The sequence below is a fragment of the Mizuhopecten yessoensis genome, unplaced genomic scaffold, assembly GCF_002113885.1.
Source record: "Mizuhopecten yessoensis strain PY_sf001 unplaced genomic scaffold, ASM211388v2 scaffold11117, whole genome shotgun sequence".
In the NCBI taxonomy this organism is placed as follows: Eukaryota; Metazoa; Mollusca; class Bivalvia; order Pectinida; family Pectinidae; genus Mizuhopecten; species Mizuhopecten yessoensis.
This window is the reverse complement of record NW_018408888.1, coordinates 1093204-1116232: the sequence shown is the minus strand read 5'-3', so window position 1 is coordinate 1116232 and position 23029 is coordinate 1093204. Positions and strand designations below refer to the sequence as shown.

The window sequence follows — 23029 nt, the reverse complement described above, 5'->3', positions numbered from 1 at the left end:
CCGATAATGACAAGTCTCTCATTGCGATCACTGAATATTTCATCAACTGGAGTGGTTTAATATTGATGAATAAATTATTTCCCTGTGAAGAGAGCTAAACTTCATTCTTGTGATATTCAGGTAATAGAAACAGATGGTGCTTGTTGAATATATACACAAGTTAATATGAAATGACTTTACTTATGGCCTAAAATTATATTTCTGGTCACGTGTCGTTAGGTACATGCAGCTGCGGAAGCTGAGGTCAGTGAAGTTAGCACGTGCCGTGATTTTAATCGGTAAAAGTCAGCCACAGGTGCTTGGCAAATGATATTAACAATTCTGTATTAGGACTAGTATTAATGTGTCCCGTCCCTCAGTGATGTCAACGTTATAACACTATACTGGTAATATCTGCTTTTAAGAATCTTTACTATCAGCCTTTTTAATAATCTGTTTCCTCGTTATATTTGTCTGGGATAGTTTTTCTCCTATACTGCTAATCTGGTTTGAAGGTTTAATATCGATCGGATCGCAAGGGATAGTTGTCTATCTCTCTAAATACAGACTGAGACTTAGTCTCACCTTCATGTTCACAAGTCTTAACATACAACACATGCGGTAAACTATCCTGCGAAGAAATAGTAGCAGGTACGGTATACTGTGTAGGATGATTTAGTAGGCCTACCAAGAATTCAGGGATCCATGACTAATTTAAAACACTTAAAAGGTTCAAACTTTTTTTAAATATATATATATATACTGTCGAATGCTTTAAACCCATTACCTAAAAAGATTATTAAGTTAATGTCATAACACAACCTTTCCGCACCGTATTATAAACCAAAGGAAATGGCAGTGTACAAAATGTGCTGTATGACTAATATCAGTACAGTATTCATCTTTTAAATTGGCAACGAAAAGTGTGCGTACGGTATTGAATCAACAAATCTAATAATGTACCCAAGTATGTAGTAATACACATAGCTTATAGAATAATTATTTACAAGTATGACGAATACATTTCTAAAGCAAATGATAAGTGTGTGCTTAGTATTAGCCCACGCGATATATACCTATATCAAGGTATGCTAACAATTTAAGGTAGAATCCCACGCTATACAATGCCTGACATACCTCTGGCAGCCCCACTTTATCTGTGTATATCTATTGTGGTACAATAATCTACAAACCTGCTATTTTATAGATACATATATTTCGATCGAACAATTGAGCGTATGATAAGGAGAATCTACCTTACACATTACCTACATACCTGTTGATAATTAGGATATAGTTAGAAACAGGTAATATTTGATACCATACTTAACAGAAAGATTCCAAATGTCTAATGGTTGACAAGAATTAACATTTAGTTCATACCAAATATGTTGGACCACCATGGGTATTTTTCACACGCCAATAAATTGTATTAACATCTTATTTTCTTTTCAACTTATGAAATTCGACCAAGGATTAAGTAAATGACCTTGACATAAGTACACTGGGTCTTGGAGAATATCAAACACGAACGATTAGAAACATTCCGAGGACATTTAAAGTTAAATTGACATATGCATATAAATATAATCTCTATTCAAAACAAGACATTTACTGTGTTGCTGGTGAATATTTTGGGCACTGCCTCAGGAAAGAAACGACTTTCGCTTTTTATTTTTGCTAGGTAAATTCGTATATTCAACAGGTAATTCCTCTGACGGCTAAGGTGGCAATAGTTGATCCGATTAATCTGCTTATCAGTTTACAAACGGATTATTCCTATTATGTGTTTACCGCGGTATGTGGAGTATGCTGACATTTTGGTTCGTACATAAACCATCAGATTATACGGTTGTCTTTGTATGTAGTTTATATATATATGGTTTAACGTTACGCTTTAATTAAATGTCTTAATGTATGAAAATGACTATTTTTGGTTAATTATTTTAACTTCAATCCATCAATCAGTCATGACTCTTGGTTAATATAACGTAAAATCTTAAATCAAACTTTTTGTCGAAAAAAAACACATTTTGTTTGACTATCATCATTTAACGAATTATTTGATAATCAGAGTTCATATACGACCGTATGGAAGTGCATTAAATGGTCTTTCGCTGAATGCATTTTAATCAGAGTTCAGATGACATGAAATAATTGCAATTCGTCGCTTTAAAAGTGGTCTTCAACATGACAGGTCTTTTAATAGAAGTAGTCTCTCTTGCAGGGTTGACTATAATTATTTGTTATTATATATATATCATATTATTAAGTATGTATCGGTATTCAGAATTTAAAGCTTCTGTTCCACAAGCAGATTGAGAAAGCAATTATAACCTCGACACCACTTTGACAGGAAATTACTATGTGCTTTAATCTCAAACAAAAAACATGGTCTATTTTTCTCTTTTATTTTCTTCCCTAAATATTTAAGGAATGTCAACAATCCTATCATTTTGAGAAAAGTTTCCTTGGAGTCAAGAACTTTCTCATGAAACTTAGGTCAATAGGGAAATTATCAAATAATCTAATAACTTTTAAATGTAAATTTTATCGTTAAATCCTTCATTTTGATAGAATTTACCACCGTGCCCAGATGTCTTCTTCCCTGAAATGACTATATTAACATTCCATGCATATTGAAATGTTGTCACGAAATAATTACCTGTTAAATTTTGTGTACACTGGGAATTTCGGTACCGCATTGCAACATGAGGAAGGCAACGTCTTTGGCAGGTATCCGGAAGTAAAGAAATCGTCTGCCAGAAACTGGTCTAGACTGGGACGGAGTTCTGGTTCCGGCGTGAGACACTTTTGGATTAGATTTTTGGCAGGACCGGATATTGTGTTCGGCAATACGTAAGAATTTCCGGTGATTCTGACGTATGTTTCTTTTAGCGTTGACGTCTCAAATGGTGGACGTCCTACCAATAAGGCATACCTGTTGAAGAAATATTATTGTTGTGAAAGTAAAAACTATAAGATAGATAAAAAATAAAGGGCAAACACACAAGAACAAAACTAGACCTCTATATAATATTAACACTTGCCTGGTTCAAGTGCAGATCACAATTAATGTGTGTAGCGCGTGTTGTCTGTAAAACCCCGTTCTGTAATAATCTTCAAATGATTCCAAAGGCGTCATGATTGTTATCTGTAAGATTCATCTACTCCATAAGTTTACATTATACAGCCTTTTTAGAGCCTGTAGCTAGTCAGCTTTGTTATTTGACTGTCTTCTGTACAAAATTGAAGACCTGACAGTGAAAATATCGCATAACCATAAAACTTACATTACACATCCGAGAGCCCATACATCGGCTTCGTAACTGTGACCTCGTTTCTGAAGTACTTCAGGTGCAATATAATTTGGTGTACCGCATACCGTCCTGCCAAAAAATATAACGAAACATAAAATTCTAATTCGCCGAGATTGCACATATAAATGATACTTTCATGAATAGAAAAGTTACAAACATGTTGCAAAATGGAGTATAATTTATTGTTTCATACAAATTTAGCAGTTTGGTCGAGATGATTAAGCAGAGTGCTATTTTGAAAATTTCTTATTTATCAATTTAGTGGTCCATTTTATTAGAAGTGACCTACATTTTCTTTTCTCCTTCGTAGCCGATCTTTGTGGCTAGTCCAAAGTCAGCTATCTTGAGTTCCATGTCCTCGTTGAGGAGCATGTTTCCGAGCTTGAGGTCCCTGTGTATGACGTTGTGACTGTGGATGTATTTGACGCCCTCTACCAGCTGACGCATGTAGTACCGAACTTCGATTTCTGTGAGCATCTTCCGGTGTTTGAGCATGTGCACAAGCGACTGAAAGAGCAACGACATAGAAACGTTTACATTACCTACCAATCGGAAAGAGCTCAAATTTCATTTTAAGTAAAGGCAAACTTGTTCTATATTCAGTTTTCAAAATAGGTTTAGATAACTTCTGCGGACCTCGTCGAAAATATATAGGAGATATAATGATCGGTAATGACGGGGAATCAGACATTTTTATTTCGTTTATTACATACATGCATCTCAGTATCCTAATTACAAGTGGCCGATTATAAACATTTTGACTGTTGGTTTGTTTTCACAGAACGCATAAACAACTGCATAAAGATGAACATCAGTTTTGTATGGATGTCATAGGCGACCCAAACGGAAGGTGGATGGCTTTGATTGGCAACGGTAGCGAATCCGTGCTGGAGATAAGGATGGCATCATATTACTGCTAAGTGGCATACATCGCGATTCGTTTCTACTCTTATCGGGGTCCAAGGAACTCTCGACTTGTTCTTCCGACGCCACATAAAACTTCATTAAATATTACACGTTATACAAAGTAAGGGTGCATCTATCCTAAACTATCATGAAACTGACGTGTATTGGGATCCTAATTTGCAGCCAAAGTGGAAGCTATGTCAAAATATATAGATATTTCTTTCAGTGTAACGTTCGAAAAGTCTATGAATAGAAACTAGACACGTTTAACTTCACACTATCAATAACAGTTTATGATCTCTCGATCATATGCAGTATATCACATGTTATCATGAGCCGGGCATGTCGAGAGTATATTTTCTTTATTGTCTTTGTTCGTCTGTCAAACATTGCCATGGACTTACAACAAAATTATGATAAGCTACATTTACAAGTCCACTCTAGAAGCCAGGAGATGTTTGCTGACTCGTCAGGTAAGCGTTAACGTGATGCATAGTCATGAGTAGTCATATCTGGTCGTACTAAACACCGACCGGACGAGATAGGCTCTGCGGAATACCAACCTTCTACAGATAACCGTTATCATACAAAAAGACCTAGACATACAAGTTTAAGTCCCTCGCCCCATCGACTTCAAATTTAATTGCCACTATCGACATTTAATCATGGCCGACCTAGGTTTTACAAGGGTGAAGCATGGGTTCCATATGAAAAATAATTTCCTTGGTAAAAAAAAAAATCATATTTATCGCAATTTAGTATCCTGTTTACCGCCCTCTTTAACCTTGTAAAACGAATTGATAAAATATGAATATTTATGCATAAATTGTGTACGATTAATGTCTGTTTCCGTGTATTTAGAAGTGACGTTAGAGATATAGTGTAAGACAGATTGGATTTAAATTTCAGTTTCAAAACTATTTTATAGCTTTAGATTGTGCAGCACTATGACTGAGCACTAGGATATGACAAGCCTGTTGCTTCAATTCAATAGTTTGAATATTTCTTTCCCTAAGTATGAAAGACTATGTCTGTATCACAATTTAGAGCATGATTGTACTGAAGTATTCTACTTATAAGTATGATCTTAATTTGATGGATGAAATAGAAAACCAAACAAAAAGAACCCTATGAGTGCAAGTTTTTGGTTTTCAAAACTGAAGTCAGTTCACATCACGTACACGCCAGCTGTACTAATATATAACTTGGCTTTCTTCATTGGAAACATTTTAATTCAGCTGATCAGTAGTGTGAAATTGAACATTAGCCAATCTTCATATCAAATTCTATAAAGTGATTACAAATACTTCATTGATAGAAAATAAAGATTAAAATTTAATTTTGTCGCTGTGATTATGACACATTCATCATTCACGTCACATAAATGTTCAATCTATAAACGATAGTTCAAGAATTCTGACACATAATTTGTAATAATCTACAACTAAGAGACAAACCAGAAGTATTTGATCATTAACGAAGGAAAGGAAACGTGTCATTAACAAGCTTTGATATTTTTTGTGACCCTATTGAAATCCGTTGAAGTGTAACGGTTTCCTTCTGATAAAGAATCCGATTTACTATATATTATGCGTCTTTAATGTCACAACTGTGCCGCTTTAAATGAAGACATGGAAGAGAGGTTTTCGTATTGTTATCTGCCAAACAAAATACAAATCCTATTAGACTTATTTTCATCATACCGTCTATATATGGTTGTGTGCTCTTAATTAATTACTTGGGGCTCCGTATTAATGTTTGCTTGTTACGAACAATGACACCGTTAGCTTGTCTACCTATCATAATAAAACATTGCCAATTATATCAAGGGAGTACTTGAAATTGCCTTATCGCCATCTTACACGTTTGAAAGTTATTCAAGTATCAATCTCTCAATAGAATATTTCACAGTGATTTAATCTCCGAAAATATTGCATGGATTGGATGTTCATGTGTACATAGTTATGTAATTCAACAGCGTTTATTGACATTTGTTTTAGATAAGCAGCGAGTTGTCAACAGTTCTTAAGTATACCAGAATTAATAAATGCTGCGTATAGGCAGACAAGGACCTTTCGTCTCATTGCTGGCTATATAATATACTGGTTAGGTAAAATCGATAATCGTTATTTACAACATGATCAAGACATCGCCAGGTAAAAGCACAGGGTGAATAGAAGAATCAACAGGTGCGAATGCGGAGTTCGGCTTACACATTTTAAAAAACAAACACCTGACATTTTATGTTCCTTATAGCAAGGTGTCCCCAACTATTTTTTACATCTTGATAAGTCGCCCCATAAACTGCCACTAAACACAGTGCTTCCTAGTGTTAATGAGCCGTCCCAATAAGTGTAAGCAAGGTCATGTCCTATGTGTGGCAATATCAGTTTCTTTTAAAAAAAATGGAAACAAACAAAACATCATAGTCAATACGACTTACAGTACATACACACGCGATCGGGGCACAACCCCCGTGGGAACATTTCTGACGTGAAAGTCACTTAAGAAGGTCATAATTACAATTCAAACAAACATATTCTGTTCTGAACTGTAAACAGATTTTCTCAAAGATGAATTTATAATAAAATTAGGATCCTCGCATCAGTGAATGCTTAATTATTTAATCCTAGGGGAAGTTTGACATAGAAATAGGCGATCCGTCAACGCGGTGTACGTTTATTTGGCAGCTGTTAATATGCAATCATGTGCATAAGTTGGGACATGATATCAAACCCGATGTCCTCAACCGCCGATCTTTTTTTTATCTGAACTGTCTCTTACCACACAAACCTTCCCTGTTTATGTATCATTTTACCCGAATTTGTTATGCGTGAAAAAAATGTTTCGAGTTCTTTTCTTTTAATGTTATCATATAACCTCAGGCCTCACGTGGAAAAGGTATTTGGACAAGTTGATGCGACACTTCCGGTGTCGTGTATCGCAAATTGTAATATATTCCTATTCCCTTCTTTGACCTTAATAACATATAAACATGTATACGAGAGTTGGTTTGGTTACTCTCACTATTTCAACTATTTTAGATATGTAACATAAAAGTTGTTATTCTCTAACTGTTGAATAATGCTGACGAAGTCGCCTGCCTTCTGCTACCTTGGGCAATTACGATTGAATCAGATTGCAATGCCACGTTTTCAAAATGTGACATAATCCGATATTTCCATAAAAAATATGAATATTTCTGGTTTCAAATCGGATCAGTTGTAACCAGCTGTCAAAAGTTTTACACATCTTTACGCACAAGTGAACAAACTATTTTAAATCTGGACATCTTGTAAGAAATGTCAAATGTATGTTTTTTGTTTTTTGCTGTTTGATATATCATGATGATTCTTGATTATATAACCTACTCTTGTTGTTTTGTGTCTAACTTTTGTTATTGTAGGCACGACATGTCTTACATTGTTTTTCCCATTAAACAGATAAGCTATTATACTGTACACGAAATAGCGCTCACAGTGGTTTACTCGGACATGTTTATAGACAAGAGGGATTGAACTCTGCTGACCTTTCTACTGCAGTTTTCAAGCACCAGGTACACAAATTCATCGTCTTCAAAGAAGCTATGGAATTCTACGACGTTCCTGTGCTTCATGTTCCTCTGTAGTTCGACCTCTCGAATGATCTGAAATAAAACAAAAATAAATATAAGCAACTACTTCATAAGTGATAGGAGACGTGAATCGGAACCCGTCAATAAATTTTTCTCGTAGCCATTATCGATATATATATGGCAAGCCCAGGTGCCTTTGTGTACGAACTGTCATGGCCGACAATTTCCTTCTATGATAGATTGCCTGACCTAGACAGAAACCGTTTATGTCGACCAAATGGCTGTTTCGTTCGATTTATGGGCATATACATGATCGTTTTATTGAGGAATATGATTCAGGATGTTTGTATTTTATACAATCCTTGTGTTGAAGTGAGCTACAAAGACCAATCGTGTACAAGTTGTCTAATGTCGACAAGGTTTGATAAAAAAAAATGCAATTATGCATAATTCTATTTGCCATTTATTTTCATTTTCCTTAAGGGATATTTCCTTTCAAATAAATCGCAGTGTACATGTACTTCAATAATAGTCGAGGGGTTCTGAATGTTTTATATTATTATTTAACCACCCCTAAATTAATCTGTCTGGGTTTATTTTACATGTCAAAGACAAACAAAATGTCATTCGATCTCAATCGGTTGAAATTCAACCAGACAAGCAGGTATGAAAGGACATGGCCCGATTGTCCTATATAATTACCTGTCCATAACATCAATATATCACTCTCTCTTTGTACTATCGCTAGTCTGACAAGTAATCTGAGATTTCTAAACGTAAAATCCTTTTACCGTCTAATAAAACATGCAGCTTTCTGCACCTATAGACCTCTACCTTCAGAAAAGTTATGGCCCTCCCCCCACCTCTCTCTCTCTCTCTGGGCGACACAACACACTGGTATATAATCTTTATTTAAAGTCGAGACGTCTAAATCCATAAACCTGATGAGCACCATACCTGTAATTATCTTAATTGCCACTGGAATAGGTTACAGATTGTACAGGTAATCGTCGAGAACAATACACAGCTACGACGTAAGGCTATTTATATGGAATATGGAGTTTGCTGGTCATAACATTGCACAAGACGGGACAATATAAATACACGACAGGACACGGGGCACTACACTCCGAGCTATCACTATCGATTCAGATCACAATACACGCTGATACCACTCCGCCTTTTGGTCACGTGAACATGTCGTTCAACATGTCCGCCGTTCTTTGATCACAGCACCGTAAAACATTAAAACTAAGCGATGATATAGAAATAATTACAATGGTATGTTTTACTTTATTCCGAAAGGTACTTTTCATTCGTGGTAGACAAATTTGTGAGCTGGTCGATAAGGCGACTTCCGGTACAGTCACATCAATAATTTTGATTATCTAATGGTTACACTAACGGGAACGGGCGGATATGGGTACTATTTTATCTATCGTTTATCAACAGCTCACTGCTTATTGCGGTTTATAACGTCATTAATATCGTGAGATCTTAACATAACCCATTAAAGAAATTGAAGAACTGTATTTGAGCCTCTTTCTTTTCAGGATTTGAGTCTGATGACATCATCTCAATACCAGATTTAATTTCTTACATTACCTATAAATCCATTTAAATGTATTAAAGTGAGAAGCTTGTAGCTTTACATTACGTGTAAGTTTCAGTGTCCTTTGTCTATGGACGCAACAGAAGCATTAACATGTGTGTTTACCTGTTATAACTAGTGAAGCGTGAACACCATAGAAACGTCTGCATGTTGTACACAGACTCACAATGGAGTTCTTTGACCAAGAAAACATAAACGTTTACTCTTTGAAATGACAAAAGGACGAAATAGATTCAGTGTTTCTATTAACTCTTTACAAGTTTCTTTTCTGGAGACAACCCTTTCAATGGTCGTGGTGAGTTATGCTGCTAAATTCGACACACATTGAGATAAAGGAGACCAAAACCATTTGGACGTTTGGCACAAATGTGACTCAAGACTACTAAGTGGCGTATCCGTTTTGTGCCAGTGATCATTTTCCCGAGTGAATAGGCTAGCGTACACAAAGACTTTTAAGACGCTTTTTTCTTTTCGAGTTCTTTCCATCTCCTTATCTAAGTAAAGAAATAATTACATATCACACGCTTTAATCTCTGTTGACGTGTGTCAGTTATACACGACTTGAAACAGTCGTGTTTAAATTAGCTTATTTATTTTAGCATACATAACATATGGTCTGAAATACTTTAACAGCGTTGTGGTGATACACTAAACGTTGTCGGTTTTTAGCCAGTGTATATCGGTGAAATGCGATCTTAAAATTCTATTTTCTGACATGTTTTCGAATTGGTATATCATCAATCATAATTTAATATGCATCTGTCATTTTATATATCGAAGAGTATGCATAATAAGTCTAATGTCTGGCGTGGAACAGATAAAATACGAGTTTTTTTTAAACAAGACAGATGTGTTATCATATCTTACTATTGACATTGAACGTAATCAGATGTTGACACAATGTATATAATACCTGAACGTCCTACATAATATAAGTATTTACATTATCTGCATTGTTATGTGTCAGTTATGCAATTTGCATCTGTCTATTTCCATCACTCGGAAAATGCATGAGACGAGCAATTATGTGATCAATTTCAAAACTAGTTTTAATCTTCTCGGATACAAATAGAAGTGTCTCGGCTATTGTTTACAGCATGTTCGTGCTAACCTTCCCTAGTTCAATGGACAAACGAATTTACATTTTATTAAAAAAAAGGATTCATAACAAATAAAATGCAAATGAACGTGTTTTCGTTCGCAATTTTTGTATACCTTTATAACAGTTTAAAGCACACTCATGGCTAACCTCCTTTAGTGTAACAGGTACCCGCCGACTTTAGCCCACATTCTGACGTCAAATGTAATCCGCTTTAGTTGGAAAGCGGCAATTCACTAATCACATTTCAATAATTTGTGTTCTTTAGAAATATCATTAAACCATCACAACAGCCTACAAAGACCGACTTCTTTTAGTACTTAATTTCATATGTCTGGTTATAATACTAGGATCGTTCAGCAGGTAGCAGCCGTATTAAATGCAAGCTAATCTTTAAAACTGTCCTCATTTATCCAAAATTATAATCGGTAATACCCCTATTACAACATATCCTTTCATCTAAATTTCGGTATAGGATATTTCATACTGAATCATTTATAACCGAAAAACACAGCGCTCATTTGTGTTAGTCTACGATTTACGGAGCCCACATAAAATAAATTACTTCAGATAAACACTGATTTATTTCCTACTGTAAACTACGAGTCAAATTAATAGGTAACGATACCCGTTATTCCCCATAGGCTAGCTATAAATCGATGTCTCGTCGGGTTAAACTGTTTCGGACAATTATTCTACCTTTGTAGTTATTGGCGAGCTCGTCCTTGGTACAGGGGCACGGCCATAAAGACCGTGGACGCCCGACTCGGGACGTACCGTATAACAATAGGCCTCTTGCTCTGAGGGACAAATTGAAATATAACAGAAGAAACGATGAATTGCATTGATTGTCCTGAGCTCATAAAACTTGACCACAATGGGTAAAGGCATTGGGTCCTACACGTCGGAACAATGCCTAAACTGTCAAACCATTCATCTGGGTATCTAGTGAAAGTCGGTTCAATGCGTTTTGTGTTGAAAAAATGTGTCAGTTACTTGTATCTATAGAAAAACAGCAGTCGCAAAAATGTGTGTGTTTTGTCTGTCATATTGAGACGGTTTCTCCTGTACGTTTACAGTAGGCTGGGGTGTTAAGATTCCTCCGATATGGCCAAAACTGATCATGTTCTGATAATATCGCTTTGTCAAGTAAATCTACCCTAATACAGGAGTTTCAACCTGTAATTAAAGCTTTAACCGGGTGTAGCAATCATTAAAAACTGTCATCGGTACAATCATTGATCGTTATAGCTAAAACACCTAACCTAACATTTCTTACTCAGGAAAACAATCTTTTAATCTCATCAGATAATCACTCTAACAGTTTAGGTATTCGTTTTGTGACAAGATTTCCCCGTTTTCCCACCGTTTGTCACATGTTTAATTTAGCATGACGTGCTCCTGACATGAAAACAATCCAATTACTCAATCGAAGACGTTAGAAACCTCCCGTCATCGAGAGAGGCACCCCCGTGGAGGTTGGGTAGGTGATATGTTAACTACACTGTCTGATGACTCAGATCACGTGTTAAACATCCCCTAAGGTGAAAGTTCACGAAATTCATTATCATGTCTGTCCAAGGACGTAATGACCAAAGCCCATGGCTATTCCCTATGGTCGGTGGCCATTGTATAAGCGCTTTCCCTTAGATGTCTCGTTTCTTGGGATTTTTGAGTAAAAAGCCATGAGTTAATTTCCTTGCTCCAACAGATTCTCTGTATTATCTGTATTTAAAACTTGATGGCAATTTTATGAATGCCCGACACTTCCTTTTCATAAAACATATTCTCGATCACCGGCGAAGATTTTATCATTTCCGGTCTAGCACGGCCGAGCGAGTCCAAGACACCCTTATGATTTGTTGGATGCCTGGATGGTCATGGTTGATTCACCACAAATTGGACAAAATTACATGTGGTGTTATACGTGAAATTGACTTATGGGCATAGGACCAGCGGTATTTTATTTGATCTATGTAAAAGTATACAGATGAAGATTCCGAACGGCACAAATAAGAAAAGACATCGATCTAGATTGGGTAGCCTGTGTCGTATACTGGTGTAAGTGTGTAGAAGGAGTGTACGAAAATGTTAAAGGATCGACGTTGTATACATGCCAACATATATACGAGTTCAGAGGGGGGCATAGGGATGATTTGGTTTATCAGCAGATACACAATCTCGAACTACGTGCCTCTTTTGTTCATCATTACAACACGCTGACAAGACGTACAGTCTAGATCCTATCAAACCATTCTTCAGCAAATTATAACGTACAGATATTATATAAAAAGTAACCTTCTTTTGAAATAACGGTGAAACTGGTGCGTTTTTTCTCGATACAGAAAGCAGTTTACGTGCCATCGATTTTAATCTATGAAGGGTATTATACACGGTTACAGACCACGTCTAACTCGCCATTTCCTATCGTGAGTCATACCCAAAACTCAAAGACGATCGAGTCTACCCTGATTAACATGCCCTATATCTCAATCATTTTCTCTAAAGTTGTTCAATATTTGAAAAGGTAGTGATATTAACTGACTGGCAAAGAAGACCGGAAATACGTTATTCTGTTTTTCTAAAGCGTCAGCAGACCTAGCAGTCCTATTTTCTGTTAGCTTAATGAGATGTTTCCGGTTTTATGTTCTTTTAAAAGTCATATATTTTAAAACAGATTTGAGTTTTTGAATTTCTAGTCGATAAGAATCAGATAACGTGAAGTTGATAATACTTTTAAACAAGTTAGTTACTGGTCATTGCAAGCTATAAAGTAGTTTTCATATTCCTCGACCATACTGACCAGGTTTGGGTTCTAGTTACCGGTGGTCCCTATTTTACCTGCGCTGGGAGTTACACTGTGACATAACTACCGGCCTTCGTTCGTAACCAATACCTGGCGCAATGTTCTACAATGTCGAAGCATCAAAACACTGCCGCAAGATAGTGAGGAACACGAGCAATTTACATTAACATTACATATGGGAGTTTTAATCCTGAGGTTATCGAGGGAACATGTCGGGAGAATTAAGACTGTCTGAGACTAGGTCAAAACATTGCGCACCTGGCTACAAGCTTTCACCGTATCAAATTAAAGCGAGATTTATTCCACGTTAATTTTGCAGATGTTTGGTTCATATTGACACGATAGCTGTGTCCGTGAATCATTTTACTGATATGAATGTGGTAAGCCGATATTTTTTTATTTAAATATACCCACAACGAGTCAGTTGACACTGGAAGGTTCAAGTAAAGACGAGGTAGTTTTTCTTTGCATCACAATGGCTATCCATTATTCTTTAAACCCCCTACTGTTTTTCATTTGAACAAGGTTATTGACATAAATTTGCACACAAATTAGCAAATCCCAAATATCATGTGACTTCCAAATCTTTACCTTGACTCCGGCAGCAGGCACGAAGCTGAAGCTGATTGTTTGATATCAATAAACCATATAAGATAATTACCTTCTGTCTTTGGTGGGGCTTTGCTATCCTCGTTTTGGAAACAATTTTCCCTGCATAAATTTTATTTGTGTTTAAATCCAGCAATTCATAGCATCGTGCGAATCCACCCTGAAAAACATAAACAAACAAACATGAATGATCAATAACTTGCCATGAACAAGTCGTCAAAACCAATACGAACATTAACAACATCAGACATATCTAATGGGATATTTCTCGTTTCAAACAGGATGTCATTTTATTGAAATTACCCAATGATTTGCTTCGTTTAACGCTCCTCTGGCGTGTTATCCGCAAAGCATTACTATTTTCAGTTTGGCATGACTCCATGCATTTGATACAGGCGAAGAGAGATTGGTGATTGCAGACTAAAACAAGTTTATTACATGATCAACATGAGATTCATTTGTTTCTATTCTTAGTTATCGTTGGGAATAAACAAACATATAAATACATTTCATGTTTAAACAAACAGATAAGATAAAATCAGTTTTTCATATTTTGGTTTTGTGTAAACGTTGCACTGCGCACGCTCCTAACGTTTCGTTATTTCCCCGAGATCTGGTTTGGACGCAATGACTTATTATATGAATGTTGTTTCAATCGATAAGAAATTAATCCTAGTGTAATCGCAATTATCTGTAATGGCTTTAATAAGTGACATCATAGCCAGCTAGGCTTCCCTCTAAAACACAGGCTGGTTCAGAACAGTGCAGCTACACACAACTATGTCAACAATAAGTGGCATCATAGCCAGCTAGGCTTCTCTCTAAAACAAAGGCTGGTTCAGAACAGTGCAGCTACACACAACTATGTCAACAATAGGTGTCATATGATGCAACTACTGAACAAACACATAGATGGAAAACTGGGTCAGTCTGTTTAATCTTCATCAGCAAATCTATATAGCGATACATTATTTTATAAATACTGATAAACTATCCAAATGGGTTGATCACGACTGAAGATAAGATAACCTGACACGCACAAGTTTACACTACCTTGACATTTATCATATGCAGTTGTACGTTATGCTGTTTGTAACTATGCAAAATGTATTACATGTGATCATGTTAATTATTGAAAACTTATCGATACAACCGAAACTTCTGTGTGAGAGTTTCTTGTAACCTCACTAACGCTATTGACAGGTCCCCAAATGCCGGACGCGAATCCGATAACATAGGCAAGAGTCGGACACAATTTAGAACCCTTTATGAGCATAGATTTCAAAGAGTAATTATTGTCGGAAACAAAAGCGGTATCGGTCTTCACAGATCGTCACTGGCGATAGGCACATGGAAACTACTTCTCAAGTGTTTAGGGTTAAATTCAATTTGTCTTGACTTTTAAATTTCAGAAACTGAGAAACTGTGAAAAATTTGAGGTTTGGGTATCACGCCTAAACGAATCCACATTCCGTTGTCATCACGTCAACAGTATCGTGTCCAGAACGATTCAATAGATCATGAAACTTTAACCCAGCAATCGTTCATCAATCGATGAACCGATTTCTAATTAATTGCAACCCTGACTGGTTTCAGACAAGGGTTGTAAATATGCATAGGTAAGTATGTAGACTAGCCAGACCACCACCTGATCGAGCTCAAGTAGCAACTGGAATGTTGTACATGCCAATTTCGAGAATTAATAGTCCCCGTAACAATACATCGGATCAATGGCCCTAGATAAACGGGCGGCCATCTTTGTGTCGCGTGCAGACCTTACATTAAAGGTATACTCTAGGGTCAGTTCGGTCGCAGGCCACACAAACAGATAGGAAACGAACTGACAGAACCATGTCTGGACCGGACTCAAATTAAACGCTGAAATCAGCAGTCATGATTATGGAATTTAAACAGAAACAATAGACACAACATTGGATGTTAACCTGCGAGTCTTATACTGTTTTCCCGTTGGTACTGACGAGAAGTTTCACTTCATCTTCTAGTTAACATTCATTACTGTGCCTTGAATAAACGAACATCTTGAATTCTGTACAAATTTCAATGAAGCATCAAACAAAACATGACTGCTCAGCAGATGTGTTCCCAGGAAAAAATGGAAGCCCGATTCATTCAGGAACACAGAATACAATATGTACAATTTCATGTAAAAAAAATACTCAATAAGTGTCATTTTTTATGTGCCTTTGACAAGATGTCAACGAACAATGCCGAATGATCTAGATGGTATGCAGATAAAACATATGTTGCCACACAGAACAACGTTTTTCATTGGTTTTTTGTTTTAATTACAGAACGCTTGAATAAACAATGTATTTGACAGGTATCGTAGTCTGGTAATATTTGACTCTCTATCCATACCCACTCGTTACCGTACGAATTCGAGCAGACATTTTTGTTGTAAGCCAATATGTTTTTACGAATGGATCAGTCGGTAATGATACTGTGCTAAGTACGAGATAATCGTGAGAATGCCACCTGTATTCCTTAGAATACAGACCTAATCACTAAACAAGTCCAAAGTGGTTCTAATGTGGTGAACTAGAGTTCAGCATAATACAGATAGAACTAGCGCTCTACATACATTTCTCTACATTGTTGATCTCTCGCGCATAATAGGGACAGTCCTGCATAGCCTATACATAACCTCTAGATCATATCATAATTTACTCAAATTATCTGGTATGCTTTGTATGAAGTTTTTAACACCAACTCGGTACTGTTTGTGCAGTAAATGAAATATAAAATTCGTTTTTCAAATGACGAAGAGACCTTTATGATAATACAAACAAGGACTGCTTTCCCACGCCCCTAAATGAAGGTCATACACAAGGGGTTGTGAAGTGATTTCGGAAGACATTCCTTTAAGGACTATTTTAACCCTAATTTTTCACGAGACAAGCACGGACCACGAGACAACAGGCGGTGAAACAACTGTAGGGATAAGGTTGCATAATCATACTATTACAACATGCTGTAAGGAGTTACCAAAAAAACTGAATCGACCTAAAAGTTTTCACACGCTCATCTGGAACCAATTTACCCCCAGCGGGAGTTGTTTAGTTCTACTTGATGTAAGCGGAGGAAAAAGTGTCACATTAACAGCAGTAGCTACAACAAACTGATTTCGTCATGTCTTCAAATAAAAGATGTTCTGGTGAAATTGGATATTTCCAACACTTTCATCAGAACACTTTAGTGGCCTGATTCAACCCTTCTGTATATAGAACATGTGGATAGAATTGAAATAACAAATGTCTCACTCTGGTTTTGTAAACCATAATCTGCGCCAGTCGTAAATAATACCGTGCATGCATGTATCATTCGCGGGTGAGCAAAGTACGTGTAAAATGTAAATATATATAAATCCTTCCCCTCCTCCCAGACACCGTAACCTGAGACTGAGGGATCGCTGCTATAAAAATACTGCAGCCCGAAGACAACCTGCTGGGAAAACAGATGGGTTCAGCAGAAGGTTTTTTCATACGAATAACATTTCATACAACAAACTGCCGGAGAGCACTTCAAGGATTTTAGCTTTCTACTTAAAAGTTTGAAATAAAGGAGGTTTTCATCAACCGACCTGTAGGCTTGAGATACATGAGAGAAAACGGCCATCAGTTTTCTTTTAATGTACAAATATCAACACAAACAAAAGAAAATTACTGCATTTTTAAAGTTTCGTTTCAACTGGAGATTTTTTCACACAGATTTTTAAGGCCTTGGGTAGGTGGTTTTGCATGTTCCAGACAGTAGGTTCCAGCCTACCAATATGTCGTACAGACGAATCTTATTGCCGTATTTTGGAGATAGATATCACCGAGAAGTCTAATATTGCTCGGTACTGCTCTTTTTCAAGATGACGTTGATAAGGTCATAGAACGTGAACATCACATGCATACAAGTCATATTTCTTTCTGCTGCATCACGTCATCAGCCCCTATAAGCCATGTAATGGTCGTACTTCTATCTTCTGTCAGACGTGTACATATATTTATCTTAAATTCAAAGTCACGTGAACTTAAGGTGTACTTGATAAATGCAAGGTCTGGTAGGTCTCGACCCAATTTCCGCAAGCTACGAACATCACAGGGAATTCAAGGGTGAAATAAATGTCTTTCAAAAGGTTTATGCATTTTTTTCCCCGTTCAAGATGATATTTTTACACATTTATACTTGCCAAAGATGTTTAAGGCGAATCAAGTAACCATAGATAAAAGGAGTAATCGAAAATAAAATAGCAATAATCCATATAAACAACTTGATTCTCAAGTTCAATCAATAGGATTCAATGGGTTTGTCGTTTTGTCAATATTAACACCTGTGATACAGTTCTATGTATAGGTAAGTCGTTGTCGACACAGGTGAGAGGTAATTATATATAGGTATACACCAATACATGTATCAGTGACAAGAATTAATGTGTTTATCGACATTTGTCCCTATCCGCCAATACACATTCCTCTAAATTTTGTCTCTATACAGTTAGTAGCTAAGACATCGCTATTTTAGTCAAGCATTTTCGAACTGACCACCATTTGACCACCGGGGCTTCCTGTTATAATGATAAAGACATTAATATCCCAGACGTGTGTCGTGGTAGCTAGCAGACGACACACGCTTCGGGCGGACACTTTACCATGCAAATGTACTTACAAGTAACGCCTGTTTGTATGCTGGTGTTTATTCGACCTTGCATGGTGAACGACAACACATCAAAGGTGTCATTAAAATACCGAACAGGTAAAAGAGATATTTCAAATATTCACATTGCCAAGTACCATTTGACATTTCAGGAATCTAGAAAGAAAAAAACTGTATCTTTTTAAAATTAGATCTGACGAAACTCTGCCCGGGGCTGTCACAAGATGGCGGACAATCCATCTCGTGTCTGTCAGCCTCGCGACCATGCCTGACTGTGGAAAGTGCTGGGCCAATTGACGTCTAGACATCATCACGAGACTTTGATAGTGAAGGACCTATCTCAGTCCATAACAAGTGGTAACTCACAATTCCTTGTAAAATATGACTAGTAATGACATACACACCATCAGGCTAAACCTCAGTGAAGAGACATACAATAGAAAGCCTCGAATGCTTAGTGTTTGAGACTGTAGTGTCATCGAATGTTAAAAGTAGTTTCCAATATCAAATGTATGTGAATTTTATTTCAATGACAATGCGACATTGCATGGTGTTGCCCTGGACAGCTCATTAGCGGGATTGCATATTGACATAACTGCCATTTGACAAGCAGATGACGCCAGTACAAGGTCGAACAAACTTGCAATGGCATCGTACTATATTACTCTCTGGCCACTTTTATCCTCATTCAATCATCATTTGATTATAAATGTGCCTTATGTATTTGCGACATGGCGCCACGCTTCTCTTTTTCGAAAACACGTGTACATGAAACTGGAATCACAAAATCACGTGAGTATCGATTCGATATCGTGATGCGGAAGCTGATTTCGTAACAAGCTTAAATGTGGGCTCAGATCTTTACCATGATGACGTGACATCGGAGAATATAGACTTGACATAGTGTTTATAACCTAACATTGATAGAGAGAACGCCCTAGTTTCTAACTAAGCTGGTCGGTGCACTAAAACTGCGGAAGAAAGTCTAACGTACATATAATGGTATCTACAATATGCATATCGTAAATGCCTTGTTGCTGCTAGAAAGGACCATTGCAAACTTTTCCGGTAATAAAATTAAAATTCACATCCATAAACTAAGTTTCAGTGTGTCTTCCTATTTCTCGAAGCTAAATTCCTGAAAAATACATTTTCAAAACCAGGTACAAATCACGGTTGCCTGTTTTGTTCTACCCTGAATTAATTTCCCAAGAAGAAGAATAAATAATTTTGCAATGACATGTTACATGACTGATATAATAGAACGAGAGACAATTTTGCAACGTTTGTGTTTTTTCTTCATTATATTAAATCCCCTAAAACTTGTCTGAACAAATGACAGTAACGACCACCGAAGTTGATTCCAGTCAATCGAAGTGAATGAACTTTGTGGAACTAGCATTTACAAAAGTTTCTGCCCAGGTCAACGATTTTCAGATCTACGATATTTAATTCTTGATTGAGAATTCAAGACATGAGAACCAATGATATATCATGATATCGCAGGTGTATGCTCCTCCGAACGTCCATTCTTCGCTGGCCGTGCATGAGGTGGTACGTGGAATATTAACATGATTAGAAGTTTAGATATCGGAGGTATGCTATCTCGTCACAATGCTACCCAGGTTGATTACCATGCGTTAGATAAGGCCGCTTACGAGTTCCACTTTGATTAGGCCCGCTTAGGTGTCGGCAAAGGATCAAGATCATCCTGGTGTTTGGAGGGAAGCATGTTTGGGCCAGGTTTATGTCCAAGATTATGATGTGTTACCGAAAGTGACAAGACAGATTAAGTCGGAAGTAGTTGGCTTCTGTTTCATCTCCTAGCCATTTAATTAGATTTCTCCTGACATTTAAAACATGTACAGCAGGGGACTGATCTGTGAAGACACATTTTCCATTTAAACCCGATACAAAAAAAAGGATATATAATGTCGCTGAACGTTATATTGCCTTACTACTCCGATATTTGTCTGTCGAATATAACGAAACCATGACTATACACGTGTACAAGTGTACTTGCATGGCTAATCACTTGGGGGGAAAAAAGGGGGTTTCAGGAGAAGGGCTGAGATGATTAATCAACAAACGATGTCTTACCTGAGCGGTAATTACGTCATAAACCACACAATTGAACACCTGACGACGTGAGTGTATAAATAAACTTTTAAACCTGAATGATGTTTATTTAGTTCCCACGTAAAACCACACTGGAATGTATGGTTAAAAAAATCCATGTTTATTCCGAAATGCCTGTTCCTTTTGCAAGCATTCATGAAAGTGTTTGATGACCTGTTAATAAGTATTCGAGGTTCTGTTTGATTTATGTTTAAGACATTTGACTCAAGGAGCATGCAATTTCTAGTTAATCTGTTACCAAATCAGTCAATGTAAGAGAACATGGTGGATGATCCACTCTAAATTACGCCTTCAACCTGCTGAGGTGGACTCGTAAGTACCCTTTTCCAATACAAGTGTCCCTTCAAGCTAGATTCTAGTACATAACTTCCGGTAAAGAATGATTTTCTCAAAACAAATGGTAGAAAGGATGGGTATGACACTTGTATATTTATTTAACAGTTCAAATATTTGTTCATACACATTGTATACAATAGCCTGTCGTCCACAAATAAAGTCCTATCTCTCTCCATGGATAACTAGCAGGTACTCGGCAATCGGATTATAAGGGCGAGCACTTGTACCCTTCGTCAATGTTTATGTACAAGGCGAACCCCGTCCAAATTTATCCGCTTAGTGAGAGCAGATTATAAGAATACTCCTCTGACACAGGCAAAATTGCTTAAGAAATACACTGTGAGAAAATTTAATATGATGTAACATTCCATTATACAGAAAAGTACGAAACTAAATAACAGTACTTAGTTCGCCTCCATAAGCGGTTTAGCTACGATTAAGAGTCACCGATTCGGTATTTCAAGATTTCTCAACAATACACCTACATTGACTATTTTTTGGCAGTTTTTCCAGTTCTGAGTCTTTATCCACTCACTTCAATACTAACCGTAATCTAACTGATATAGAAAAAGAACAAACCAATTATCAGAGACTCAGTTAAATCAAACAGTAGAAGACTCCCACCATTTCCTGCCCTGATCGGTTACGGTAACGACACCCTGTCTGTACAGTTGATTACTGACTTATCTCTCAGTACAGGTGTAATGTGAGGAAATGGAGGTCGAAACAAACATCTAAAGCGGCACTAATTGAGATAATCTTTACTGGTCGTGATCATCAACAGTTTGTCGACAAGTACCTACTACTTTAGTTACATGTAGTCCGATTGCAGACTGTCATGGGAATCGCGTGAGAAAGACATACAAGCTCATTACAAGTGTTAGCTCGACAAGTAATTATATCTATGATATTTTAGGTTTAACAATGATGTTGTCTGCTTTGAAACAGGCATTTCCGCTGTTCTACTTTATGGAAAAGTCCGTATTCAATATGAATGACATGTGAACTGGGAACCTTGACACTCGCAAACACAGNATTATCAGCACTTAGTAACTGTACAAGTTTAAACATTGAAGGATTTCGCCAGTAATATGGTTTTATGTATTTTACTCTCAGAATATGAAAATTGTTACATATTAAAATAAAATGATATTCGTCTTCAATATCTGAAATGCAGCTCATACAGTGTCTTTGTTCTCTCGTTATGTTATTGTATCTACCAGTCTCAATAGCTAAATTATGTGCAGAAAGACGAAGTTTAGATAAACAGATCCGGTATTTCATTGGAATATACTTTGTCAAATAGTATTGAAGAGTATGGTGATTTGCTAAGTGCTTATATAAAATACATTTAGGTGAGGTTTCTAATAGCCCTCTCAGATATTGTTGACTTTGATCAAATATTCTTTGCTTTATCATGTACAAAATACTTTTATGGTTATATGAATAATAATTTGTCCATACATCTGCGAATCCGAGAGAAAAAAGACAATGTTTGACATACTTAACCCAGTTAAAGCAATTGCCTGTATTGCTACTACTTAAAAAGGAATACGCAGTTTGCAAAATACAATTTTTCGAATCCATTAGTTTTAACCAATATTTTATCATTCTGAATTTTCTTATATTTTCCAAAGGATGTCGACCTAATTCAAAATAAACCATTGCGTTGCAAGTCGACTTCTTAACTTTTAAAATCTTCTTACAAAAGTGTAGGTGTAACCTCTCAATATCCGTACCTTTCGTAGATCCCCATACTTCACATGCGTAATGCAATATACTACAAACATACGTATCAAATAAATGCAATAACGTTGTACAGTTTAGGCTCAAGCTCAGATACCCACAATGTTTGAAAACGATAGTATGCATTCAGCCATTGTGGCTTATTAAAAAAAAAGACAATGTCGCAATAGTAAATGATAAAATAAACACATTGTTTTCCTTTCCTTTATTATCTTTTTCTGAACAATAAGATGTGTATCCC

At 36.6% G+C, this 23029-nt stretch overlaps 1 protein-coding gene across 3 annotated transcripts in view; it reads right to left on the bottom strand.

Annotated features, from left to right (window-relative positions):
* Nucleotides 1–23029, bottom strand: part of LOC110466099 (serine/threonine-protein kinase PLK1-like) — a 52938-nt gene that overhangs the window by 10217 nt on the left and 19692 nt on the right. For all 3 annotated transcript variants that reach the window (XM_021522406.1, XM_021522404.1, XM_021522405.1), the window contains exons 3-7: nucleotides 13958–14065; nucleotides 7735–7851; nucleotides 3589–3806; nucleotides 3273–3368; nucleotides 2645–2920 (exon numbers count right to left, since the gene is read on the bottom strand). In XM_021522406.1, coding sequence (XP_021378081.1) covers nucleotides 2645–2920; nucleotides 3273–3368; nucleotides 3589–3806; nucleotides 7735–7851; nucleotides 13958–14065 — 815 coding nt within the window. The remainder of the gene's footprint in view (nucleotides 1–2644; nucleotides 2921–3272; nucleotides 3369–3588; nucleotides 3807–7734; nucleotides 7852–13957; nucleotides 14066–23029) is intronic.